This window comes from Typha angustifolia, chromosome 8, assembly GCF_048772165.1.
Source record: "Typha angustifolia cultivar Huaian chromosome 8, ASM4877216v1, whole genome shotgun sequence".
NCBI classification, from domain to species: Eukaryota; Viridiplantae; Streptophyta; class Magnoliopsida; order Poales; family Typhaceae; genus Typha; species Typha angustifolia.
The window spans coordinates 915,816-943,063 of NC_133246.1; the positions used below are offsets into that span (position 1 = coordinate 915,816).

The window sequence follows — 27,248 nt, forward strand, 5'->3', positions numbered from 1 at the left end:
TCCTGGAGTATTGCAGTCATATATCACCTAGCTTAATTAATTTTGAAGTGCAAGGTTAATGATCTCGCTACTTCTTCTCTTTTCTTCTTTATTTATTTCCATTTGCATCAACAGGTCTTGCACAATACTTTTGTCTGCATGCTTTTGTGTTAATTCACAGAGTTGCATTACTTTTCCATGTAACGCCATAGATATATACTACGATTTATTTCGACGGTCTTCCAATTCAAAGGCTGTTGCTACCGTTGTCGCAATCCAACTATCTAATTCCTGCACTTCCCTCATCTCCGTGGAAGTTTTTTTTTTCAACAAAAAAAATTACCTGCCTCACGTCTTTTAGTTACGAATATTTTTGTCACCTCAACCTTTGAAGTTAACGTAGATGTTAATTTTTTTTTTTAAATTTTTAACTTGTTCGCAGTAACGTAGCGTACTAAAACTAAACTCACGAAGTCCAACGGAGACTTTTTCTTCTAGATATCTCCAGTAGAGATGCTTCTCCAGGCATCTATAAAATAAAAGGAGACTTAGGAAGTTAAAACACACACACACACACACACAGAGGGAGAGAGAGAGGGAGAGATGTGGAGCATGGAGTCGTGCTTGTTGGTGTTATTAGTGCTGCTTGGCCAAGCTGCTGCTGCTTTGGACTTCACAAGGGATGACTTCCCTGCAGAGGACTTCGTATTTGGAGCTGGGACCTCGGCTTATCAGGTAATTTAATTTAATAATTTGGATTAGCTATATATTAAGCCTCGTTACGTGGGGTCAAGAAATATTTAATAAATTTGCAGATAGAGGGAGCTGTAGCTGAGGATGGGAGGAGTCCATGTATTTGGGATACTTTTATTCATGCAGGTCATTATTTGCATTTCTTTTCTGCATGCTCTGAATCCACCTTATCTATTATATGTTATCCATTTGGCCAGGGCCAATCAAAAGCTACTCCACCGCAGTGCAAATCCTGCTGTCAACATTGCAGACTATCCTCCTCCTCCCTGCTTCTTTCGTCCACATCTTCTTTCCTGCAGTTATCGCAGCCTTTAATCACAAATAAGCCTTTTTATGTTGATTTGGATTGGCCAACATCTATAGTAGGCTATTATCATGCGAATCCACTGCTATCATAACCTTTTCTTTTCCTTTTGTTCCATGTATAATTCTATTCAATACGTATATATACGGCAAAGATAAGGTAAAACATAATTAAGCTTCAAAGCTCTCATATTTCGAGTGGCTGTGCTGTGTTTGTCAGGGAGGATGCCGGACAAGAGCAACGGCGACGTGGCGTCGGATGGGTATCACAAATATAAGGTTTTCTTTTTTCCCTTTTCACCTTTTTGTCCTCTGCTTTCGTCACTGGTGACGCGCATGGGTTAATACTTCCAAAGTTCCAACTACGTTGCTTGATGAATCGAGACGAGAAAAACTATATGTCGTTATATATACTTTTCTCTCACAGCTAATCTGTTTGGATATTCAAAGAGAGAGAGAGAGAGAGAGAGAGAGAGAGAGAGAGAGAGAGAGAGAGACACACACACACACACACACACACACACACACACACACACACACACACACACACACACACACACACACACACACACACACACACACATATATATATATATATTATATGCAACTTTACTCTCTTACCTTGCGATCTTTCAGGAAGATGTCAAGCTGATGAGTGATACAAACCTGGAAGCATATAGGTTTTCCATCTCTTGGTCAAGGCTCATTCCAAGTACATTTATTTGGCAACCTCAGACTAATTATCATTAATTGTAAAGAAAAGCTAATTCCTTCTCTCATGATAAAAATTTGTCATATATCTTAGATGGGAGAGGAGCTGTCAATCCGAAAGGGCTGGCATATTACAATAACCTCATCAATGAGCTAGTAAAGCATGGTTAGTCTATTTCCAATATTTACCCAATATATATATATATATACAGATGAAATTAAACGTAATTTTCTTTGGTAGGAATTCAAGTACATATTACGCTCCATCATTTAGATCTTCCTCAAGTACTTGAAGATGAATATGGAGGATGGTTGAGCCCTAGGATTGTGTAAGTCTTAAGGTTCTTCTTGGTCTTTTTAGATCATTCAGTTAAGCCATCCTTTTTTTGATCCTTTATTATTAACTGTGATGATTCAGGGAAGACTTCACAGCATATGCAGACGTGTGTTTCCGGGAGTTCGGAGACAGGGTATCTCATTGGACCACTGTTGTGGAGCCCAATGTCATTGGGGTGGAAGCCTATGACAGCGGAGGATTTCCACCCAATCGTTGCTCGTATCCATTTGGAGTCAATTGCACAGTTGGCAATTCCACGGTGGAGCCATATATTGCAGTTCACAATTACCTGTTAGCCCATGCATCAGCCGTTAGATTATACAGGCAAAAGTATCAAGTAAGTCCATAAGTTTCCTCTACCGATCTACTTACTCAATGTCACTATATCTTCCACTGAAGGAATAAGTCTTATTATAACACCAAGTGATGCACCCACTTAGTAAGTTCATGTCTTGACATTAAGGGTATTTATATGTATCATTTCTAATTGTTGGATGCAGGCTGTGCAAAATGGAGGTGTAGGCATAAATGTGTACTCCTTCTGGTCTTATCCATTTTCAAACTCGACTGCAGACATCAAAGCAACCAAAAGAGCATTGGACTTCATGATTGGTTGGTAAGTTTCAGTTCAATATTACAATGATTTGGAGGCTTTAACTAGTAGACCAAATTAATTACTATAGTTCGACAACTGACGAGCCAACTTCAGGATCATACACCCAGTAGTTTTCGGGGACTATCCAGAAGTCATGAAGAAGATCGCAGCCTCGCGAATTCCATCCTTCACCAAAGGTCAATCTGAGCTAGTAAAGGGTGCATTTGATTTTATTGGTATAAACCACTACACTTCTGTGTACGTGAGTGACAACTCCAATGGCCCAAAGGCAGGCCTGAGAGACTACAATGCAGACATGTTTGCTACATTCAGAGGTACTTCTTTTCAGTCTCGTCTTCAGTGGTGATATAAAATATGGCCAACCAATCTTAACTGTGATCACTGTCTGATGCTGTGGTGCAGTTACAAGGGACTCGCCGCCGGCAGGCAAGGTAAAGATGGAATGCTATGAATCCACCTGCTTCTTTTTCTTCTTATTAGTATTATGTCGTATAGTTAGCTAACTGTTGGTGGTTGATTCTAGTTTGTCCCAGTAGACCTGGGATCTGATCCTGCTGGATTGCAGCATATGCTGGAGTATTTCAAAGACGTCTATGGAAATCCTCCTGTTTATGTCCAAGAAAATGGCAAGTCCACACACAGCTTCACAAACCAATAGAATTCATTTGCAGTCATATATCACCTAGCTTAATTAATTTTGAAGTGCAAGGTTAATGATCTCGCTACTTCTTCTCTTTTCTTCTTTATTTATTTCCATTTGCATCAGCAGGTCTTGCACAGTACAATGACACCCTGAATGATGAAGAAAGGATCGATTACTTGAGCGGTTTCATGAGAAGCGCCCTGCAGTCTATCAGGTAATTAATACTTCTTGTGACCGACTCAATGCCATTGATTCAAATGATTTAATCGCCTTTTGTTTGTTCCTTTGATTGCAGGAATGGAGTAAATCTGAAAGGATACTTTGTTTGGGCATTCATGGATGTTTTTGAATTTTTGGCGGGGTATAAACAACGTTATGGTCTCTATTTTGTTGATTTTAAAGACGACGATCGCAAACGAGTGCCAAAGCGTTCAGCTCTTTGGTACTCCAACTTTTTGAGCAAAAAGGGGATGAACATAAACAGGAGTTATTCACCCGCAGTCTCCCATGATCAGCAATGAGTTTGCAGCGGGATATCCTTATTTGATTAATGAAGCAGGACGGCATATAATATTTGTGATACTTTATAGGTGACTCTACATCCTCACGTACGCTCTTAGAATATCACAATAACTACAGCTTCTTTGTTTGTATAAGATCAAGATGTCACCATAGAGTGGCCCAACTATTCCTTTCTATAAGAGAGTGAGTTCTGAGCCAAGAATCTCGAGATGATGAAAAAATGATACATAGTAGCACATAAATTCTCGCCATATTTGGGCCTTACGGGCATTAGATGTTTAGTAACATACGCAGCAAATCTCATTCATGCACGGTGGAAAGTCGCAATAAGACATCTAAGTGATGCATCATTCGTAAAGTAAAGCAAAGAAACAAAACCAACCTCTTAATTACGGCAGAGGTGGAGGCACATACTAAACAGATTAAACCGCAGACATATCCCTCCAACAAAATATGAATATAATGAAGAAATATTATTCCGATGATTGTGCTCAGTATTGAAGAAATTGAGCTGCAGAGAACAGAGGTTAAGCAAATAATGGCCGACGAAGAGTTAAGCCTCCGGCATTAGGTAGTAGCTAGGAAGAATTTTCTTATAGAGGATTCCTTTCTTCCTCAGAATTCGAACCAACTCCAGGGACTGAGTCTCGACCTCTACCCTGTTGTATCCTGCCGCAACCAGCAGCCCAAGATTTAAAGCGTTCCCTTCAGCTCGCAGTGCTGATTCTTCGGCTGTCGGCTCCTAGGCCGCACCGCTAGTAGAGACTCATCCGTGTCCCTCCCTAATCATTGCTCCAGCACCGCCTTGGTGCTCATCAGCTGTATAGGCTGCGGTGCTTCCACAGAATCCACAGGGTGGTCGTCATAAGAGCCATGCATGCCACGTGCTCTGTCCGGTCATCACTCCAGTGCTTGATGGTTTCTCTATAGATACCACACAAGCTGCACTTGTGTTAAAAATTGGCTCAAATTTAGTTTCAGCAAAAATTTAGCATGTTTTAGCATTTTTGTGCCGCACGTTCGAACGTGGGCTTCAAACAGAGAGCAGTCTGTGATGCTGGCATTCGAACTGCGCTAGCTGAGTTCGAACGTGAGCTAACCCGAGAGCAGACTTTTTGCAGGCGTTCGAATGGTCCCAGCCGTGTTCGAACGCGATTCAACCCGAGAGCAGCTATTTCTGTAGGTGTTCAAATGGCCTTCTCCTGCGTTCGAACGCCACTTGAGTTCTGCTGTATTAACATTGGGCGCGTTCGAACACGCCCCCGAGGGCATTCGAACGCGACACTAGAAATCTCCAAATCTGAACCTGACTATAAATACTAAAGTTGGTTTTTTAGAGTTGGTAATTGGAAGAACATTAATAAGAGTTGAGCCACCATTGTATTGAGAGTGATTAGAGCTGTTAAACTCTTTATAAGTGAGGGATTTGCATAGTAAAGAAGATTGCTCCGCCCGTGGACGTAGGCACATTGCCGAACCACGTAAATCTTGCCTCTCTCTCTCTCTCTCTATTATCTCTATTGTTGTCTTTATTGGTGTTTGCTTACATTAGGGTGTTAATCCATGGTTAGAACTTGCTTAGGGCTTTTACATCACCATTAACATCTCTTTGGAGTTTTCCAAGCATTGCATTTATTTCTCTTTCACTATTCCCATTTGGGCTACTTGAGGGTGAAGGTCTTGCTTCCGTTTCCTTCACCCAAATTGGGTCATTTGCACAACAAATTGGTATCAGAGCCATTGGTTTCAAACCTAGGCTATTGAATTTGGGAATAGTGAGGATTTAAAGAAATTTTAGCAAAATGGGTGAATCATCCAAATCGGGCAAACTTATCTCAAATGCAAAGTTTGAAGTTGAGAAGTTTGATGGCACCAACAACTTTAGGATGTGGCAATGTAAAGTTATGAATGTGTTGTTCCAACAAGAATTAGAGATCACCTTGGAGGAGAAGCCCGAAGATATATCTGAGAAGGATTGGGAGAAAATGAACCGGCAGGCTTGCAGTTCCAATCGGCTTTGTCTAGCAAAGGAAGAAAAGTACATTGTGATGAGGGAGAATTCAACAAAGAGCTTGTGGAAGAAACTGGAGGACAAATACATGACCAAGAGCATTGAGAACTGGCTCTATTTGAAGAAGAAGTTTTTCAGATTTCAATACAAGATGGGAATGCTGATGGCAGAGTATTTGAATGCCTTCAACAATTTACTTGCGGACTTGCAAAACTTAGATGTTGAAATTTCAGATTAGGACAAGGCATTGATATTATTGAATTCCTTGTCGGACACTTATGACCACCTCACTACTGCCCTATTATATGGAAAGGATTCAATCCATTATGAAGATGTTGCAAATGCATTGATCAACAATGAGTACCGGAAATTGGACAAGCAAGCTACTCATGAGTCATCTTCAGATGCATTGATGGTGAGGGGTAGATTTAAAAATAGAAAATTTGATAAAAAAAGCAAATCCTTCTCAAAGTCAAGGGGTGCATCCTCAGATAGGAAGTTAATTGCCAAAGACCAATATTCCTATTGCCGCAATAAAGGGCATTGGAAGAAGGATTGTTATGTTTTAAAGAGCAAGGACAAGAAACCCCAAAAGGCAAATGTGGCACATTCGGATGATGATGACTCGGAAAGTGCCTTGGTAGGCTCGGCTCTTGCATGTAACATGGATGAATGGATCTTGGACTCCGGTTGCACATACCCTATGTGTCCAAACCGGAGTTAGTTCTCCACTCTTGAGAAGATCTCTGATGGAGTTGTGTATATGGGCAATGATAGCCCTTGTAGAGCGGAAGGCATTGACACTATTCGCCTGAAGCTCTAAGATGGGTCCGTCAAAGAGCTAAATGAAGTCCGGTACATACTGGATCTAAAGAAGAACCTCATCTCCGTTGGGGTTTTGGAATCAAAGGACTTCACCGTTACTTTAAAAGGTGGAGCATTGAAGGTGACTTTGGGGGCATTGGTGGTGATGAAGGGCATAAGAAGAAGCAATTTGTACTTCTTACAAGGCTCTATGGATTTGGAAAGAGTAGCGGCCGCCTCAAGTAACACTGTTAGTGAGGCTGACTCTTTCAGATTATGACATATGAGGTTGGGGCACTCAGGACAGAAAGCTTTGACAGGCTTATCAAATCAAGGTTTGCTAAAGGGTGTGAAGAACCTCAAACTGAAATTTTGCAAATACTGTGTATTGGGTAAACAAACTAGAGTTAAATTTGCCACTGCTGTACACCGGACCAAGGGGATTTTGGATTACATTCACATAGATGTTTGGGGGCTTACCCGGAAGGCCTTATTGGGAGGAAGTACTAGTTCGTCATCTTTGTAGATGACTACTCTACAAGATCTTGGATGTACACCATGCACCATAAGAACCAAGTGCTTGAAATTTTTTAGAATTGAAAGAAGATGATTGAGAATCAGACTGGCAAGAAAATAAAAAAGCTCAGATTAGATTACGGTGGAGAGTACACTTCATATCCGTTCATGAGTTTATGCAAAGAAGAAGGGATTGAAAGACACTTCACCGTTAAAGAGACCTCAGCAAAATGGCATGGCGAAATGTTTAAACCGGACCTTATATGAAAAAGGTTCGGTGTATGTTGTCCAATGCTAAAGTGGGCAAAGAGTTTTGAGCTGAGGCAGTCAACTATGCATGTCATCTCATCAACTGGCTATCTTCATCTACAAATAATGGGAAGAGCCCATTAGAGGTTTGGTCTGGCAAACCCATTTCAGATTATGATTTCTTACATATTTTTGGTTGTCCTGCATACTATAATGTCAGTGAATGCAAGTTGGATCCTAGAGCCAAGAAGGGCATCTTCTTCGGCTTTAGCACTGGGGTGAAGGGATGTCGGGTTTGGAGGCCAGAATTGGGAAAATTGATCATCAGCATGGATATTACATTTGATGAATCATCCATGCTGAAACAAAGTCAAGCATCAGATAGTCCGATTGACGATAGTGCTGAAGATGTTCCACGGCAGGTGGAGTTTAAGACAGATTCAAGTCCAACATAAGATACATCTTCAAAAGGGGCAAATGAAGAGGAAGATTCTAATTTGCAAGAAGATGACAGTGTGGAGCCAGAAACTGATGATTAAGACTCCATAGTAGTTAGAAAGCCAAGGAAAGAAATCAGAAGGCCGGCACGCTATTCTGATATATTGGTCCATGCTCTTCCGGTGATTGATGAAGATTTTTCCACTTCCTTCAAAGAAGCTATGAAGAACATTGAAAGAGCAAATTGGAAAGGGGCAATGATTGATAAAATGAAGGCTCTTGAGAAAAATAAAACTTGGGATTTGGTGGAGCTCCCTAAGGGGAAGAAAGCTATTGGGTGCAAGTAGATATATGCTGAGAAAGATGATCCTCAATCAAAAGGTGGGGTTAGATTCAAGGCTAGATTGGTGGCAAAAGGGTATTCTCAAAAGGAGGGGATTGACTATAATGAAGTGTTTTCTCCGGTGGTGAAACACTCCTCCATTTGGATTTTGCTAGCCTTGGTAGCTCAGTTTCATCTTGAGTTAGCACAGATGGATGTGAAGACCGCATTCTTGCACGGTGATTTGGAGGAGGACATCTATATGACACAACCGAAAGGGTTAAAAATCATTGGAAAAGAAGATTGAATTTGCAAATTAAAGAAATTCTTGTATGACCTGAAGTAGTCTCCTAGGCAGTGGTATAAATGGTTTGACCAGTTTATACGGAGGCACAAGTACAAGAGAAGCCACTATGATCATTGTGTGTACTTTAGAAAGCTTAAATATGGATTCTTTATCTATTTGCTCTTATATGTTGATGATATGTTGATAGCATCTAAGAGCAAGGTAGAGATTGATAAATTAAAGCTCTAATTGAATAAAGAGTTTGAAATGAAAGATCTAGGAGAAGCACAGAAAATTGGGACAGTATGCTTAATTTAGAAGCAGTATTTGAAGAAGGTATTGTAGCGGTTTGAGGTTAATAGCAAAACAAAATCAGTGAGTACACCGTTGACACCTCATTTTAGGCTTAGTACATCTATGTCACACCCACTTTATATGCTGAGAAAGAGTTTATGTCTAAGATATCATATGCAAGTGTAGTTGGAAGCCTAATGTATGCAATGGTGTACAGTAGGCTAGATATGTCACAAGCCATTAGCATTGTTAGTAGATATATGTATGCTCCAGGAAAAGGGTATTGGCAGGCCGTGAAATGGATTCTGAGATATATCCATGGTATTGTGATAGACTTGGTCTACATCTTACTGGATATGTGGATTCGGACTATGCAGGTGATTTGGATAAGCGTATATCCACTATGAGATATATTTTCACACTTGCTAGAAGGCCGGTGAGTTAGAGGTCTACCTTATAGTCGTCTGTTGCTTTATCTACCATAGAGGCAAAGTATATGGCAGTGATAGAGGCTATAAATGAGGCTATTTGGTTGCTTGGTTTGACGGATGGTTTGGGTGTATACCAAGAGAAGGTGGAGGTACATTGTGATAACCAAAGTGCAATTTGCTTGGTTAAAAATCAAGTTCATCACATCAGGACAAAGCACATTGATGTTCGATTCATTTTATGAAAGAAATTTTGAAAGGAAAGGATATTTCACTTTGCAAGATTGGAACCGCTGATAATCCAGCTGATATGCTAACAAAAGTAGTGACTAAAATCAAATTCCAACATTGTTTGGATATGATCAATGTCACTCACTATTGACCAAGGTTAGTTTGGCGTCTTAAGACGCAAATTTACAGGCGAAGCACCTTTTGGAGGATTGAGTCACTTTGAGATGGTGGAGAGTGATTTGCTGAAGTTTTGAGTTCTTCGCCAAGGTGAAGAATTGTTAAAAATTGGCTCAAATTCAATATCAATAAATTTTCAGCAAGTATTAGTATTTCTGTGCAGCGCGTTCGAACTGGCCCTAGGGGCGCTCGAACACGGGCTCCAGACAGTGAGTAGTCTGTGATGCAGGTGTTTGAACGGCCCAGCCGTGTTCGAACGTGAGCCAACACGAGAGCAAACTTTTATGCAGGCGTTCGAACGGCCCAACTGCGTTTAAACGCCCCTTTGGTTCTACTGTATTGATATTGAGCGCGTTCAAATGCGCCCCCGCGAGCGTTCGAACGCGACGCAAAAAATTCCCAAATCTTGGAAGAACATTTATGAGGGTTGAGCCACCATTATATTGATAGCGATTTGAGTTATTAAACTCTTTATAAGTGAGGGATTTGCATAGTAAAGAAGATTGCTCCACCCGTGGACGTAGGCACATCGCCGAACCACATAAATCTTGTCTCTCTCTCTCTATTATCTTCATTGTTTTTATTGTTGGTGATTACTTATATTAGGATATTAATTCGTAATTAGAATTTGCTTAGGGCTTTTCTATCACCATTAACATCTCAAGCATTGCATTGGTTTTTTTTTTTACTATACCCATTTGAGCTATTTGGGAGTGCAGGTCTTGCTTTCGCTTCCTTCACCCAAATTGGGTCATTTGCACAACAAATTGGTATCAGAGCCATTGGTTTCAAACCTAGGCTATTGAATTTGGGAATAGTGAGGATTTGAAGAAATTTTAGCAAAATGGGTGAATCATCCAAATCGGGCAAACTTATCTCAAATGCAAAGTTTGAAGTTGAGAAGTTTGATGGCACCAACAACTTTAGGATGTGGCAATGTAAAGTTATGAATGTGTTGTTCCAACAAGAATTAGACATCTCCTTGGAGGAGAAGCCCGAAGATATATCTGAGAAGGATTGGGAGAAAATGAACCGGCAAGCTTGCAGTTCCAATCGGCTTTGTCTAGCAAAGGAAGAAAAGTACATTGTGATGAGGGAGAATTCAACAAAGAGCTTGTGGAAGAAACTGGAGGACAAATACATGACCAAGAGCATTGAGAACTGGCTCTATTTGAAGAAGAAGTTTTTCAGATTTCAATACAAGATGGGAATGCTGATGGCAGAGTATTTGAATGCCTTCAACAATTTACTTGCGGACTTGCAAAACTTAGATGTTGAAATTTCAGATTAGGACAAGGCATTGATATTATTGAATTCCTTGTCGGACACTTATGACCACCTCACTGATACGATTCGGACTTCACCGACATCGTCTCGAGTTTGGATTTACCTTAGGATAAGATTGAGTTTTAGGATAAGATTGAGTTTTAGGATAAGATTGAGTTGTTGGTTAGCCTATAAAAGTATGTGTAGGGCAACCAAAATTATTATTGATTATTGAGAATTGAGTTTGCCTTGCCTCCTTCATCTTCTTCGCTCCCGTTCCCTCAATCTCCCCGGCGACGCCGCTTCTAATCTCCCTCGACAGGCCAATCACCCTAGTCCCTTAGGAGTGGCCCTCTTCTCCCCCTTCTTCCAATTTATCCATCGCTATCCCTAACCTTTCCATCATCCATAACCCTTCCACCATCACTTTTACACCGGTGCCACCCCATCAACACCGGCCCTCCACAATCCACCATTACCCAGGATTTCGTGCCTTCATCCACGGAATCCAAAAACAGAGTATCCTGACGTTCGTCCACTAAACGAACGATATCTCGAGATCCCCAACTCCGATTCGCCTGAAACTAGATCCGTTGGAAAGCTCTTTTCCGGGCCTACAACATATCACAATTTCACAGCGATCCAACGGCGGGATATTTCGGGATCTGATCTCAAAGTTCCGTGCAAGATCGTATTAATCTTGAATCAGAGCCTATAGCCGAGGAAGGATCGTAACAAGCTGGTATCAGAGCCATAGCACCAAAAGAGGGTTCGTATCAAGCTGGTATCAGAGCCACCGTTCCTCGGACAAGCGCTTCCAATGACGATCACTCGATCTAATAGGAATACGGAAGAACCTAGCGTTCTATCCATGTTGGGGTCTATTTCCAAACAGATTGCCATCAACAAGCAAATAATGATGGAGATGATGCAGGAAATACGGGCATGGACGAAACCTTTTTCAACAAGCAAGGCAATCACAAGACAGCATTGGGAACCCTCCACAACATACCCAACATCCTCCACGGCCTTCCCGCTCATCACAAAAATAGGGGAGAGTTCGGCTATCCGGCAAGATCGAGATTCTACACCTCGACCCATGGTCAGCCGCAACGAACTGCCACCGGCTACAATGAGATCCTCAACCATTGTAGCAGCCCTCGGAACCTCCACATCTTCCCATGCACCGGAGACCTCGTCGACAAACCGCGAAGTGCTGGCTACCCCACACCTGGTCGCTGGATATCCCTCATCAGGAATCCTCATCAGTGGTGAAGGAGATGATCCGAAATCGCGAATTTCGACACTTGGGCCGCCTTTCACTAGCTCCCTTTGCAACCATAGTGAGTCGGCAACTAAGAAGAAATCGCATATGGCCTCCAGCGATCTTCTACCATTCTCCTCGGTCAATCGACAGTCGACCACGACAGCTTCATCACCAGCGATGACGTTGCAGCTCCCTGCCAAGCTACCACTCAAAGGAGAAGGCCACGATCTTCCACCCATGGCAGCTGAAAGTGCAGATGTGGCTGGACATCGAGGAGAAGAAGTTGAGGAGCAACATCACGCGGAGGACACGATGGCCAAAATCTCCCTCCACGCCTATTCGGGGACGGCGGCACCAAAGACATTGCGGGTGAACGGAGTAGTCAAGAAGACCACAGTAAGAATCTTGATTGACACTGGGTCCACCCACAACTTCATTGACAAGAGGCTCCCTAGGAAGATTGGGCTCGAGTCGGAACCCACGGAGGGGTTCGATGTGACTATTGGAGATGGCACCACTTTGCGAGCAGATTCTATTTGTGGAGGTGCAGAATTGAAGGTGCAAGGCCAAACTTTCACATTGGATCTTTATCCGTTGGCCTTGCAAGGTGCCGATATTGTTTTGGGGACCCAATGGCTTCGGAGCTTGGGGCCCGTGACCTTTGATTTTATAAGCCTCACATTGACCTTTTGGAGAGATGATCAGAGAGTGTTGTTGGATGGAAGTAAACCGCTGCTTGAACTTTCAAAAGAAAGGGAGCTCGCTTCTTTCTCGGCACCCACTTTTCCTTTCTTTTCAGATCTACGAAGAGCCAGTGCAGAGGATAGTGATCTGGTCCGACTCATGGAGGAGTTGAGAGCGAACCCCTCAAGCAACCCCGAGCACGAGGAGCGCAATGGGTTAGTACTAGAGCACGGGCGAATCAAGGTACCCCGAAACGAAGAGCTACGGAGGCTATTGATGGCACACTTCCATGATACTCCTATAGCAGGTCATGAAGGGGTATTACGTACTTACAAGCGGCTGGCCCAAAACTGTACTTGGACTGGGATGAAGACGGACGTGAAGAAGTATGTGCGTGAATGTCAAATCTGCCAACGAGCCAAATCGGAGGCACTCAAGCCTAGCGGGCTACTGCAACCACTACCGATACCAGAGCGTATTTGGGAGGATATCTCCATGGACTTCATCGAGGGGCTGCCGGAAGTTCGAGGACAATCGGTGGTGTTTGTTGTGGTGGATAGACTGAGCAAGTACGCACATTTCATAACATTCTCTCACCCGTTTTCAGCAAAAAGGGTTGTTGAAATTTTTGTTCGGGAAGTGGCACGCTTGCATGGGATGCCTAGGACGATCGTGTCAGACCGGGATCGCATCTTCATAAGTGAGTTTTGGTCCGAGTTCTTCAGATTGCAAGGGACTCAAATCAATCTTAGTTCAGCTTATCACCCCGAGACGGATGGCCAAACCGAGGTGGTGAATCGTGGACTAGAGCAATACTTGCGATGCTTTGTGGCGGATCGACCAAAGGATTGGGTCAAATTTCTTCCCTGGGCTGAGTGGTCATACAATACCGCTCATCACTCAAGCATTGGCATGACCCCATTTGAGGCGGTTTATGGGCGCACTCCCCCTGTCTTGCGTGCCTACGATAGACTCGCAGCGACGGATAGGACTGAGCTTGACTTGGAGCTTGCTGATCGAGATGAAACATTGAGATGGCTCAAGACTCACCTAGCCACAGCACAAAACCGCATGAAGCAAACGCATGACAAAGGCAGACGTGAGCGAGAATTTGAGGTGGATCAATTGGTGTTCGTTCGAGCTCAACCGTATCGACAATCCACATTGAGGCCAATTTTGAACCAAAAGTTGGGATACAAGTACTATGGTCCGTACCGAGTGCTACAATGAATCGGTCCAGTAGCTTACCGATTGGACCTACCTGAAGGAACCAGGATACATCCCGTCTTCCATGTCTCGGCATTGAAGGCCCAGATCGGGCCTAACCATGTAGTGAGTTCGACCTTACCCGAACCAATGGAGGAAGATGGCTCCACTGAGCCGGTTCGAGTCCTAAGTCGTAGGAGAAGACGCCAAGGATTCATATTAGAGACTGAAGTGCTGATTGAGTGGTTGGGCAAACCTACTGACGAGTCTACATGGGAGCTAGAGGCAGACATCATGGATCGCTTCCCAAATTTCAAACCTTGAGGACAAGGTTGCGGAAGCGTGGTGGATTGATACGATTCGGACTTCACCGACATCGTCTCGAGTTTGGATTTACCTTAGGATAAGATTGAGTTTTAGGATAAGATTGAGTTTTAGGATAAGATTGAGTTGTTGGTTAGCCTATAAAAGTATGTGTAGGGCAACCAAAATTATTATTGATTATTGAGAATTGAGTTTGCCTTGCCTCCTTCATCTTCTTCGCTCCCGTTCCCTCAATCTCCCCGGCGACGCCGCTTCTAATCTCCCTCGACAGGCCAATCACCCTAGTCCCTTAGGAGTGGCCCTCTTCTCCCCCTTCTTCCAATTTATCCATCGCTATCCCTAACCTTTCCATCATCCATAACCCTTCCACCATCACTTTTACACCGGTGCCACCCCATCAACACCGGCCCTCCACAATCCACCATTACCCAGGATTTCGTGCCTTCATCCACGGAATCCAAAAACAGAGTATCCTGACGTTCGTCCACTAAACGAACGATATCTCGAGATCCCCAACTCCGATTCGCCTGAAACTAGATCCGTTGGAAAGCTCTTTTCCGGGCCTACAACATATCACAATTTCACAGCGATCCAACGGCGGGATATTTCGGGATCTGATCTCAAAGTTCCGTGCAAGATCGTATTAATCTTGAATCAGAGCCTATAGCCGAGGAAGGATCGTAACAAGCTGGTATCAGAGCCATAGCACCAAAAGAGGGTTCGTATCACTCACTACTGCCCTACTATATGGAAAGGATTCAATCCATTATGAAGATGTTGCAAATGCATTGATCAACAATGAGTACCAGAAATTGGACAAGCAAGCTACTCATGAGTCATCTTCAGATGCATTGATGGTGAGGGGTAGATTTAAAAATAGAAAATTTGATAAAAAAGGTAAATCCTTCTCAAAGTCAAGGGGTGCATCCTCAGATAGGAAGTTAATTGCCAAAGACCAATATTCCTATTGCCGCAATAAAGGGCATTGGAAGAAGGATTGTTATGTTTTAAAGAGCAAGGACAAGAAACCCCAAAAGGCAAATGTGGCACATTCGGATGATGATGACTCGGAAAGTGCCTTGGTAGGCTCGGCTCTTGCATGTAACATGGATGAATGGATCTTGGACTCCGGTTGCACATACCCTATGTGTCCAAACCGGAGTTAGTTCTCCACTCTTGAGAAGATCTCTGATGGAGTTGTGTATATGGGCAATGATAGCCCTTGTAGAGCGGAAGGCATTGACACTATTCGCCTGAAGCTCTAAGATGGGTCCGTCAAAGAGCTAAATGAAGTCCGGTACATACTGGATCTAAAGAAGAACCTCATCTCCGTTGGGGTTTTGGAATCAAAGGACTTCACCGTTACTTTAAAAGGTGGAGCATTGAAGGTGACTTTGGGGGCATTGGTGGTGATGAAGGGCATAAGAAGAAGCAATTTGTACTTCTTACAAGGCTCTATGGATTTGGAAAGAGTAGCGGCCGCCTCAAGTAACACTGTTAGTGAGGCTGACTCTTTCAGATTATGGCATATGAGGTTGGGGCACTCAGGACAGAAAGTTTTGACAGGCTTATCAAATCAAGGTTTGCTAAAGGGTGTGAAGAACCTCAAACTGAAATTTTGCAAACACTGTGTATTGGGTAAACAAACTAGAGTTAAATTTGCCACTGCTGTACACCGGACCAAGGGGATTTTGGATTACATTCACATAGATGTTTGGGGGCTTACCCGGAAGGCCTTATTGGGAGGAAGTACTAGTTCGTCATCTTTGTAGATGACTACTCTACAAGATCTTGGATGTACACCATGCACCATAAGAACCAAGTGCTTGAAATTTTTTAGAATTGAAAGAAGATGATTGAGAATCAGACTGGCAAGAAAATAAAAAAGCTCAGATTAGATTACGGTGGAGAGTACACTTCATATCCGTTCATGAGTTTATGCAAAGAAGAAGGGATTGAAAGACACTTCACGGTTAGAGAGACCTCAGCAAAATGGCATGGCGAAATGTTTAAACCGGACCTTATATGAAAAAGGTTCAGTGTATGTTGTCCAATGTTAAAGTGGGCAAAGAGTTTTGAGCTGAGGCAGTCAACTATGCATGTCATCTCATCAACTGGCTATCTTCATCTACAAATAATGGGAAGAGCCCATTAGAGGTTTGGTCTGGCAAACCCATTTCAGATTATGATTTCTTACATATTTTTGGTTGTCCTGCATACTATAATGTCAGTGAATGCAAGTTGGATCCTAGAGCCAAGAAGGGCATCTTCTTCGGCTTTAGCACTGGGGTGAAGGGATATCGGGTTTGGAGGCTAGAATTGGGAAAATTGATCATTAGCATGGATATTACATTTGATGAATCATCCATGCTGAAACAAAGTCAAGCATCAGATAGCCTGATTGACGATAGTGCTGAAGATGTTCCACGGCAGGTGGAGTTTAAGACAGATTCAAGTCCAACATAAGATACATCTTCAAAAGGGGCAAATGAAGAGGAAGATTCTAATTTGCAAGAGGATGACAGTGTGGAGCCAGAAACTGATGATTAAGACTCCATAGTAGTTAGAAAGCCAAGGAAAGAAATCAGAAGGCCGGCACGCTATTCTGATATATTGGTCCATGCTCTTCCGGTGATTAATGAAGATTTTTCCACTTCCTTCAAAGAAGCTATGAAGAACATTGAAAGAGCAAATTGGAAAGGGGCAATGATTGATAAAATGAAGGCTCTTGAGAAAAATAAAACTTGGGATTTGGTGGAGCTCCCTAAGGGGAAGAAAGCTATTGGGTGCAAGTAGATATATGCTGAGAAAGATGGTCCTCAATCAAAAGGTGGGGTTAGATTCAAGACTAGATTGGTGGCAAAAGGGTATTCTCAAAAGGAGATGATTGACTATAATGAAGTGTTTTCTCCGGTGGTGAAACACTCCTCCATTTGGATTTTGCTAGCCTTGGTAGCTCAGTTTGATCTTGAGCTAGCACAGATGGATGTGAAGACCGCATTCTTGCACGGTGATTTGGAGGAGGACATCTATATGACACAACTGAAATGGTTAAAAATCATTGGAAAAGAAGATTGAATTTGCAAATTAAAGAAATTCTTGTATGACCTGAAGTAGTCTCCTAGGTAGTGGTATAAATGGTTTGACCAGTTTATACGGAGGCACAAGTACAAGAGAAGCCACTATGATCATTGCGTGTACTTTAGAAAGCTTAAATATGAATTCTTTATCTATTTGCTCTTATATGTTGATGATATGTTGATAGCATCTAAGAGCAAGGTAGAGATTGATAAATTAAAGCTCTAATTGAATAAAGAGTTTGAAATGAAAGATCTAGGAGAAGCAAGAAAGATACTTGGCATGGGGATTAGAAGGGACAGAAAATTGGGACAGTATGCTTAATTCAGAAGCAGTATTTGAAGAAGGTATTGTAACGGTTTGAGGTTAATAGCAAAACAAAATCAGTGAGTACACCGTTGACACCTCATTTTAGGCTTAGTACATCTATGTCACCCACTTTATATGCTGAGAAAGAGTTTATGTCTAAGATATCATATGCAAGTGTAGTTGGAAGCCTAATGTATGCAATGATGTACACTAGGCTAGATATGTCACAAGCCATCAGCATTGTTAGTAGATATATGCATGCTCCAGGAAAAGGGCATTGGCAGGCCGTGAAATGGATTCTGAGATATATCTATGGTATTGTGATAGACTTGGTCTACATCTTACTGGATATGTGGATTCGGACTATGCAGGTGATTTGGATAAGCGTATATCCACTATGAGATATGTTTTCACACTTGCTAGAAGGCCGATGAGTTGGAGGTCTACCTTATAGTCGACTGTTGCTTTATCTACCATAGATGCAAAGTATATGGTAGTGATAGAGGCTATAAATGAGGCTATTTGGTTGCTTGGTTTGATGGATGGTTTGGGTGTATACCAAGAGAAGGTGGAGGTACATTGTGATAACCAAAGTGCAATTTGTTTGGTTAAAAATCAAGTTCATCACATAAGGACAAAGCACATTGATGTCCGATCCATTTTGTGAAAGAAATTTTGAAAGGAAAGGATATTTCACTTTGCAAGATTGAAACCGCTGATAATCCGACTGATATGCTAACAAAAGTAGTGACTAAAATCAAATGCCAACATTGTTTGGATATGATCAATGTCACTCACTATTGACCAAGGTTGGTTTGGCGTCTTAAGACGCAAATTTACAGGCGAAGCACCTTTTGGAGGATTGAGTCACTTTGAGATGGTGGAGAGTGATTTGCTGAAGTTTTGAGTTCTTCGCCAAGGTGAAGAATTGTTAAAAATTGGCTCAAATTCAATATCAATAAATTTTCAGCAAGTATTAGTATTTCTGTGCAGCGCGTTCGAACTGGCCTTAGGGGCGCTCGAACATGGGCTCCAGACAGTGAGTAGTCTGTGATGCAGGTGTTTGAACGGCCCAGCCGCGTTCGAACGTGAGCCAACACGAGAGCAAACTTTTATACAGGCGTTCGAACGGCCCAACTGTGTTTAAACGCCCCTTTGGTTCTACTGTATTGATATTGAGCGCGTTCGAACGCGCCCCCGCGAGCGTTCGAACGCGACGCAAAAAATTCCCAAATCTTGGAAGAACATTTATGAGGGTTGAGCCACCATTGTATTGATAGCGATTTGAGTTATTAAACTCTTTATAAGTGAGGGATTTGCATAGTAAAGAAGATTGCTCCGCCCGTGGACGTAGGCACATCGCCGAACCACATAAATCTTGTCTCTCTCTCTTTATTATCTTCATTGTTTTTATTGTTGGTGATTACTTACATTAGGATGTTAATTCGTAATTAGAATTTGCTTAGGGCTTTTCTATCACCATTAACATCTCAAGCATTGCATTGGTTTTTTTTTTTTTTACTATACCCATTTGAGCTATTTGGGAGTGCAGGTCAACACGCCACCTCTCTCAGCCCTCCTGACTGCTTGGGTGAAGGAAGGCATAAATTGCTTTGGCCTTCGGCTCACCGGCTGTATTCGGCCACCAGACCCAGATGTCGTGCCCGGCCTCCCCGGCCAGCCCAGTGGCATTGATCTCTAAGCTAGGTTGAGTCCAGCATCCATCACCAGCGTTTCCGTCTATCACCGGGATCCCTCGATCAGCTCACTAACTGTAGATTATTGACTACAACTTCAAGGCCCTCCCAATTCAAAAGTTGTTGATATCGCTGTTGCCATCTTAGTTCGTGTGTTGCCCTCATCTCCATCACGTCAACCTTTGAAGATAACGTACTTTTTTTTTATAAAACAAAACTTATTCACAGTAACTGATCACGAAGTTCTTCGGAGACTTTTCTTCTAGTTGTCTCCTGTTGAGATGCGTAGATTTCCAAGTATCTCTATAAATATAAAAACGAGGCTTAGGAAGTTAAAACAGAGAGAGAGAGAGAGAGAGAGAGAGAGAGAGATGTGGGTCATGGAGTCGTGCTTGCTGGTGCTATTAGTGTTGCTTGGCCAAACTGTTGCTGCTTTGGACTTCACAAGGGATGACTTCCCAGCAGAGGACTTCGTATTTGGAGCTGGGACCTCGGCTTATCAGGTAATTTAATTTTGATTAGCTATATATTAAGCCTCGTTATGTTGGTTCAAGAAATATCTAATAAATTTGCAGGTAGAGGGGGCTGTAGCTGAGGATGGGAGGAGTCCATGTATTTGGGATACTTTCACTCATGCAGGTCATTATTTGCCTTTCTTTTCTGCATGCTCTGAATCCACCTTATTATATATACGTTATCCATTTGGCCAGGGCAAATCCTGCTGTCAACATTCCAGACTATCCTCCTCCTCTCTGCTTCTATCACTCACGTCTTCTTTCCTGCAGTTATGGCAGTCATTAATCACAAAAAAAGCCTTTTAAGTTGACTTGGAATTTTGGATTGGCCAACATCTAGAGTAGGCTATTGTCATGCTAATCCAGTGATATCATAATCTTCTTCTTTTTTATTCTATGTATAATTCTCTTCAATAATTTAGCTTCAAAGCTTTCATATTTCGAGTGGCTGGCTGTGTTGGGTTTGCCAGGGAGGATGCCGGACATGAGCAACGGCGACATGGCGTCGGATGGGTACCACAAATTTAAGGTTTTTTTTCCCCCTTTCCAATTCACCTTTTTTCTCTCTGCTTTCGTCATTGGTGACCCGCATGGATAGTACTTCCTAACTACTCTTTTGTTTTGTCTTTTTGGAAAGATATGTCCAACAACTTTTATTTTCTTATAAGATGATATCAACTACTATGCTCGATGACACAAGGCAAAAGAAAACTTGTGTCATATTGACATATCGTCATGATATATATGCAGCTTTACTCTGTTTTTGGGATCTTTCAGGAAGATGTCAAGCTGATGAGTGATACAAACCTGGAAGCATATAGATTTTCCATCTCTTGGTCAAGGCTCATTCCAAGTACATATATATTAAGCAAGCTCACACTAATTATCATTAATTGTAAAGAAAAGCTAATTAATTTTCTCAGGACAAAAATCTGTCATATATCTTAGATGGGAGAGGAGCTGTCAATCCGAAAGGGTTGGCATATTACAACAACCTCATCAATGAGCTAGTAAAGCATGGTTAGTCTATTTCCAATATTTACCCAAGATATATATATACAGATGAAATTAAACGTAATTTACTTTGGTAGGAATTCAAGTAGATATTACGCTCTATCATTTAGATCTTCCTCAAGTACTTGAAGATGAATATGGAGGATGGTTGAGCCCTAGGATTGTGTATGTCTTAAAGGTTCTTCTTGGTCTTTTTAGATCATTCAATTAAGTCCTCCTTTTTCTGATCCTTTGTTATTAACTGTGCTGATTCAGGGGAGACTTCACAGCGTATGCAGACGTGTGTTTCCGGGAGTTTGGTGACAGGGTATCTCATTGGACCACTCTTGTGGAGCCCAATGTCATTGGGGTGGCAGCCTATGACAGCGGAGCATTTCCACCCAATCGTTGCTCGTATCCATTTGGAGTCAACTGCACAGTTGGCAATTCCACGGTGGAGCCATATATTGCAGTTCACAATTACCTGTTAGCCCATGCATCAGCCGTTAGATTATACAGGCAAAAGTATCAAGTAAGTCAATAAGTTTCCTCTACCGATCTACTTACTCAATGTCACTATATCTTCCACTGAAGGAATAAGTCTTATTATAACACCAAGTGATGCACCCACTTAGTAAGTTCATGTCTTGACATTAAGGGTATTTATATGTATCATTTCTAATTGTTGGATGCAGGCTGTGCAAAATGGAGGTGTAGGCATAAATGTGTACTCCTTCTGGTCTTATCCATTTTCAAACTCGACTGCAGACATCAAAGCAACCAAAAGAGCAACGGACTTCATGATTGGTTGGTAAGTTTCAGTTCAATATTACAAAGATTTGGATGCTTTAACTAGTAGACCGAATTAATTACTATAGTTCGACAACTGACGAGCCAATTTCAGGATCGTACACCCAGTAGTTTTCGGGGACTATCCAGAAGTCATGAAGAAGATCGCAGCCTCGCGAATTCCATCCTTCACCAAAGGTCAATCTGAGCTAGTAAAGGGTGCATTTGATTTTATTGGTATAAACCACTACACTTCTGTGTACGTGAGTGACAACTCCAATGGCCCAAAGGCAGGCCTGAGAGACTACAATGCAGACATGTTTGCTACATTCAGAGGTACTTCTTTTCAGTCTCGTCTTCAGTGGTGATATAAAATATGGCCAACCAATCTTAACTGTGATCACTGTCTGATGCTGTGGTGCAGTTACAAGGGACTCGCCGCCGGCAGGCCAGGTAAAGATGGAATGCTATGAATCCACCTGCTTCTTTTTCTTCTTATGATTATTATGTCGTATAGTTAACTAACTGTTGGTGGTTGATTCTAGTTTGTCCCAGTAGACCTGCGATCTGATCCTGCTGGATTGCAGCATATGCTGGAGTATTTCAAAGACGTCTATGGAAATCCTCCTGTTTATGTCCAAGAAAATGGCAAGTCCACACACAGCTTCACAAACCAGTAGAATTCATTTCCTGGAGTATTGCAGTCATATATCACCTAGCTTAATTAATTTTGAAGTGCAAGGTTAATGATCTCGCTACTTCTTCTCTTTTCTTCTTTATTTATTTCCATTTGCATCAACAGGTCTTGCACAATAATTTTGTCTGCATGCTTTTGTGTTAATTCACAGAGTTGCATTACTTTTCCATGTAACGCCATAGATATATACTACGATTTATTTCGACGGTCTTCCAATTCAAAGGCTGTTGCTACCGTTGTCGCAATCCAACTATCTAATTCCTGCACTTCCCTCATCTCCGTGGAAGTTTTTTTTTTCAACAAAAAAAATTACCTGCCTCACGTCTTTTAGTTACGAATATTTTTGTCACCTCAACCTTTGAAGTTAACGTAGATGTTAATTTTTTTTTTAAAATTTTTAACTTGTTCGCAGTAACGTAGCGTACTAAAACTAAACTCACGAAGTCCAACGGAGACTTTTTCTTCTAGATATCTCCAGTAGAGATGCTTCTCCAGGCATCTATAAAATAAAAGGAGACTTAGGAAGTTAAAACACACACACACACACACACAGAGGGAGAGAGAGAGGGAGAGATGTGGAGCATGGAGTCGTGCTTGTTGGTGTTATTAGTGCTGCTTGGCCAAGCTGCTGCTGCTTTGGACTTCACAAGGGATGACTTCCCTGCAGAGGACTTCGTATTTGGAGCTGGGACCTCGGCTTATCAGGTAATTTAATTTAATAATTTGGATTAGCTATATATTAAGCCTCGTTACGTGGGGTCAAGAAATATTTAATAAATTTGCAGATAGAGGGAGCTGTAGCTGAGGATGGGAGGAGTCCATGTATTTGGGATACTTTTATTCATGCAGGTCATTATTTGCATTTCTTTTCTGCATGCTCTGAATCCACCTTATCTATTATATGTTATCCATTTGGCCAGGGCCAATCAAAAGCTACTCCACCGCAGTGCAAATCCTGCTGTCAACATTGCAGACTATCCTCCTCCTCCCTGCTTCTTTCGTCCACATCTTCTTTCCTGCAGTTATCGCAGCCTTTAATCACAAATAAGCCTTTTTATGTTGATTTGGATTGGCCAACATCTATAGTAGGCTATTATCATGCGAATCCACTGCTATCATAACCTTTTCTTTTCCTTTTGTTCCATGTATAATTCTATTCAATACGTATATATACGGCAAAGATAAGGTAAAACATAATTAAGCTTCAAAGCTCTCATATTTCGAGTGGCTGTGCTGTGTTTGTCAGGGAGGATGCCGGACAAGAGCAACGGCGACGTGGCGTCGGATGGGTATCACAAATATAAGGTTTTCTTTTTTCCCTTTTCACCTTTTTGTCCTCTGCTTTCGTCACTGGTGACGCGCATGGGTTAATACTTCCAAAGTTCCAACTACGTTGCTTGATGAATCGAGACGAGAAAAACTATATGTCGTTATATATACTTTTCTCTCACAGCTAATCTGTTTGGATATTCAAAGAGAGAGAGAGAGAGAGAGAGAGAGAGAGAGAGAGAGAGAGAGAGAGAGAGACACACACACACACACACACACACACACACACACACACACACACACACACACACACACACACACACACACACACACACACACACACACACATATATATATATATATTATATGCAACTTTACTCTCTTACCTTGCGATCTTTCAGGAAGATGTCAAGCTGATGAGTGATACAAACCTGGAAGCATATAGGTTTTCCATCTCTTGGTCAAGGCTCATTCCAAGTACATTTATTTGGCAACCTCAGACTAATTATCATTAATTGTAAAGAAAAGCTAATTCCTTCTCTCATGATAAAAATTTGTCATATATCTTAGATGGGAGAGGAGCTGTCAATCCGAAAGGGCTGGCATATTACAATAACCTCATCAATGAGCTAGTAAAGCATGGTTAGTCTATTTCCAATATTTACCCAATATATATATATATATACAGATGAAATTAAACGTAATTTTCTTTGGTAGGAATTCAAGTACATATTACGCTCCATCATTTAGATCTTCCTCAAGTACTTGAAGATGAATATGGAGGATGGTTGAGCCCTAGGATTGTGTAAGTCTTAAGGTTCTTCTTGGTCTTTTTAGATCATTCAGTTAAGCCATCCTTTTTTTGATCCTTTATTATTAACTGTGATGATTCAGGGAAGACTTCACAGCATATGCAGACGTGTGTTTCCGGGAGTTCGGAGACAGGGTATCTCATTGGACCACTGTTGTGGAGCCCAATGTCATTGGGGTGGAAGCCTATGACAGCGGAGGATTTCCACCCAATCGTTGCTCGTATCCATTTGGAGTCAATTGCACAGTTGGCAATTCCACGGTGGAGCCATATATTGCAGTTCACAATTACCTGTTAGCCCATGCATCAGCCGTTAGATTATACAGGCAAAAGTATCAAGTAAGTCCATAAGTTTCCTCTACCGATCTACTTACTCAATGTCACTATATCTTCCACTGAAGGAATAAGTCTTATTATAACACCAAGTGATGCACCCACTTAGTAAGTTCATGTCTTGACATTAAGGGTATTTATATGTATCATTTCTAATTGTTGGATGCAGGCTGTGCAAAATGGAGGTGTAGGCATAAATGTGTACTCCTTCTGGTCTTATCCATTTTCAAACTCGACTGCAGACATCAAAGCAACCAAAAGAGCATTGGACTTCATGATTGGTTGGTAAGTTTCAGTTCAATATTACAATGATTTGGAGGCTTTAACTAGTAGACCAAATTAATTACTATAGTTCGACAACTGACGAGCCAACTTCAGGATCATACACCCAGTAGTTTTCGGGGACTATCCAGAAGTCATGAAGAAGATCGCAGCCTCGCGAATTCCATCCTTCACCAAAGGTCAATCTGAGCTAGTAAAGGGTGCATTTGATTTTATTGGTATAAACCACTACACTTCTGTGTACGTGAGTGACAACTCCAATGGCCCAAAGGCAGGCCTGAGAGACTACAATGCAGACATGTTTGCTACATTCAGAGGTACTTCTTTTCAGTCTCGTCTTCAGTGGTGATATAAAATATGGCCAACCAATCTTAACTGTGATCACTGTCTGATGCTGTGGTGCAGTTACAAGGGACTCGCCGCCGGCAGGCAAGGTAAAGATGGAATGCTATGAATCCACCTGCTTCTTTTTCTTCTTATTAGTATTATGTCGTATAGTTAGCTAACTGTTGGTGGTTGATTCTAGTTTGTCCCAGTAGACCTGGGATCTGATCCTGCTGGATTGCAGCATATGCTGGAGTATTTCAAAGACGTCTATGGAAATCCTCCTGTTTATGTCCAAGAAAATGGCAAGTCCACACACAGCTTCACAAACCAATAGAATTCATTTGCAGTCATATATCACCTAGCTTAATTAATTTTGAAGTGCAAGGTTAATGATCTCGCTACTTCTTCTCTTTTCTTCTTTATTTATTTCCATTTGCATCAGCAGGTCTTGCACAGTACAATGACACCCTGAATGATGAAGAAAGGATCGATTACTTGAGCGGTTTCATGAGAAGCGCCCTGCAGTCTATCAGGTAATTAATACTTCTTGTGACCGACTCAATGCCATTGATTCAAATGATTTAATCGCCTTTTGTTTGTTCCTTTGATTGCAGGAATGGAGTAAATCTGAAAGGATACTTTGTTTGGGCATTCATGGATGTTTTTGAATTTTTGGCGGGGTATAAACAACGTTATGGTCTCTATTTTGTTGATTTTAAAGACGACGATCGCAAACGAGTGCCAAAGCGTTCAGCTCTTTGGTACTCCAACTTTTTGAGCAAAAAGGGGATGAACATAAACAGGAGTTATTCACCCGCAGTCTCCCATGATCAGCAATGAGTTTGCAGCGGGATATCCTTATTTGATTAATGAAGCAGGACGGCATATAATATTTGTGATACTTTATAGGTGACTCTACATCCTCACGTACGCTCTTAGAATATCACAATAACTACAGCTTCTTTGTTTGTATAAGATCAAGATGTCACCATAGAGTGGCCCAACTATTCCTTTCTATAAGAGAGTGAGTTCTGAGCCAAGAATCTCGAGATGATGAAAAAATGATACATAGTAGCACATAAATTCTCGCCATATTTGGGCCTTACGGGCATTAGATGTTTAGTAACATACGCAGCAAATCTCATTCATGCACGGTGGAAAGTCGCAATAAGACATCTAAGTGATGCATCATTCGTAAAGTAAAGCAAAGAAACAAAACCAACCTCTTAATTACGGCAGAGGTGGAGGCACATACTAAACAGATTAAACCGCAGACATATCCCTCCAACAAAATATGAATATAATGAAGAAATATTATTCCGATGATTGTGCTCAGTATTGAAGAAATTGAGCTGCAGAGAACAGAGGTTAAGCAAATAATGGCCGACGAAGAGTTAAGCCTCCGGCATTAGGTAGTAGCTAGGAAGAATTTTCTTATAGAGGATTCCTTTCTTCCTCAGAATTCGAACCAACTCCAGGGACTGAGTCTCGACCTCTACCCTGTTGTATCCTGCCGCAACCAGCAGCCCAAGATTTAAAGCGTTCCCTTCAGCTCGCAGTGCTGATTCTTCGGCTGTCGGCTCCTAGGCCGCACCGCTAGTAGAGACTCATCCGTGTCCCTCCCTAATCATTGCTCCAGCACCGCCTTGGTGCTCATCAGCTGTATAGGCTGCGGTGCTTCCACAGAATCCACAGGGTGGTCGTCATAAGAGCCATGCATGCCACGTGCTCTGTCCGGTCATCACTCCAGTGCTTGATGGTTTCTCTATAGATACCACACA

The 27,248-nt window shown here is 41.9% G+C and overlaps 3 protein-coding genes across 8 annotated transcripts; all 3 read left to right on the plus strand.

Moving 5' to 3' along the window:
* The first annotated feature begins 30 nt into the window (after positions 1–30).
* LOC140764357 (beta-glucosidase 22-like) lies at positions 31–4,066 on the plus strand. Of its 3 annotated transcripts, none has more exons than XM_073102887.1 (13): positions 31–714; positions 795–858; positions 1,256–1,314; positions 1,672–1,747; positions 1,841–1,912; positions 1,988–2,075; positions 2,165–2,420; positions 2,584–2,699; positions 2,793–3,013; positions 3,102–3,130; positions 3,223–3,325; positions 3,469–3,556; positions 3,638–4,066. In XM_073102887.1, exons 1-13 carry the CDS (start codon positions 583–585, stop codon positions 3,861–3,863), a joined length of 1,530 nt encoding a protein of 509 aa, XP_072958988.1. In that variant the 5' UTR covers positions 31–582; the 3' UTR covers positions 3,864–4,066. The 3 variants fall into 3 exon arrangements, with proteins under 3 accessions (XP_072958988.1, XP_072958990.1, XP_072958991.1); XM_073102889.1 differs by having other exon boundaries at positions 33–714; positions 930–1,314; XM_073102890.1 differs by lacking the exon at positions 795–858 and having other exon boundaries at positions 33–714.
* A 15,753-nt stretch (positions 4,067–19,819) lies between these two features.
* On the plus strand, positions 19,820–22,544 carry LOC140764360 (beta-glucosidase 22-like). Of its 2 annotated transcripts, none has more exons than XM_073102893.1 (11): positions 19,820–19,954; positions 20,027–20,090; positions 20,437–20,495; positions 20,717–20,819; positions 20,915–20,986; positions 21,058–21,145; positions 21,236–21,491; positions 21,655–21,770; positions 21,864–22,084; positions 22,173–22,201; positions 22,294–22,544. In XM_073102893.1, the coding sequence occupies exons 1-11, from the start codon at positions 19,823–19,825 to the stop codon at positions 22,426–22,428; spliced, it is 1,275 nt and encodes a 424-aa protein (XP_072958994.1). In that variant the 5' UTR covers positions 19,820–19,822; the 3' UTR covers positions 22,429–22,544. The 2 variants fall into 2 exon arrangements, with proteins under 2 accessions (XP_072958994.1, XP_072958995.1); XM_073102894.1 differs by having other exon boundaries at positions 20,744–20,819.
* Positions 22,545–22,635: 91 nt separating this feature from the next.
* Positions 22,636–26,510, plus strand: LOC140764356 (beta-glucosidase 22-like). Of its 3 annotated transcripts, none has more exons than XM_073102884.1 (13): positions 22,636–23,150; positions 23,231–23,294; positions 23,692–23,750; positions 24,116–24,191; positions 24,285–24,356; positions 24,432–24,519; positions 24,609–24,864; positions 25,028–25,143; positions 25,237–25,457; positions 25,546–25,574; positions 25,667–25,769; positions 25,913–26,000; positions 26,082–26,510. In XM_073102884.1, the coding sequence occupies exons 1-13, from the start codon at positions 23,019–23,021 to the stop codon at positions 26,305–26,307; spliced, it is 1,530 nt and encodes a 509-aa protein (XP_072958985.1). In that variant the 5' UTR covers positions 22,636–23,018; the 3' UTR covers positions 26,308–26,510. The 3 variants fall into 3 exon arrangements, with proteins under 3 accessions (XP_072958985.1, XP_072958986.1, XP_072958987.1); XM_073102885.1 differs by having other exon boundaries at positions 22,643–23,150; positions 23,366–23,750; XM_073102886.1 differs by lacking the exon at positions 23,231–23,294 and having other exon boundaries at positions 22,643–23,150.
* Positions 26,511–27,248: the final 738 nt, after the last annotated feature.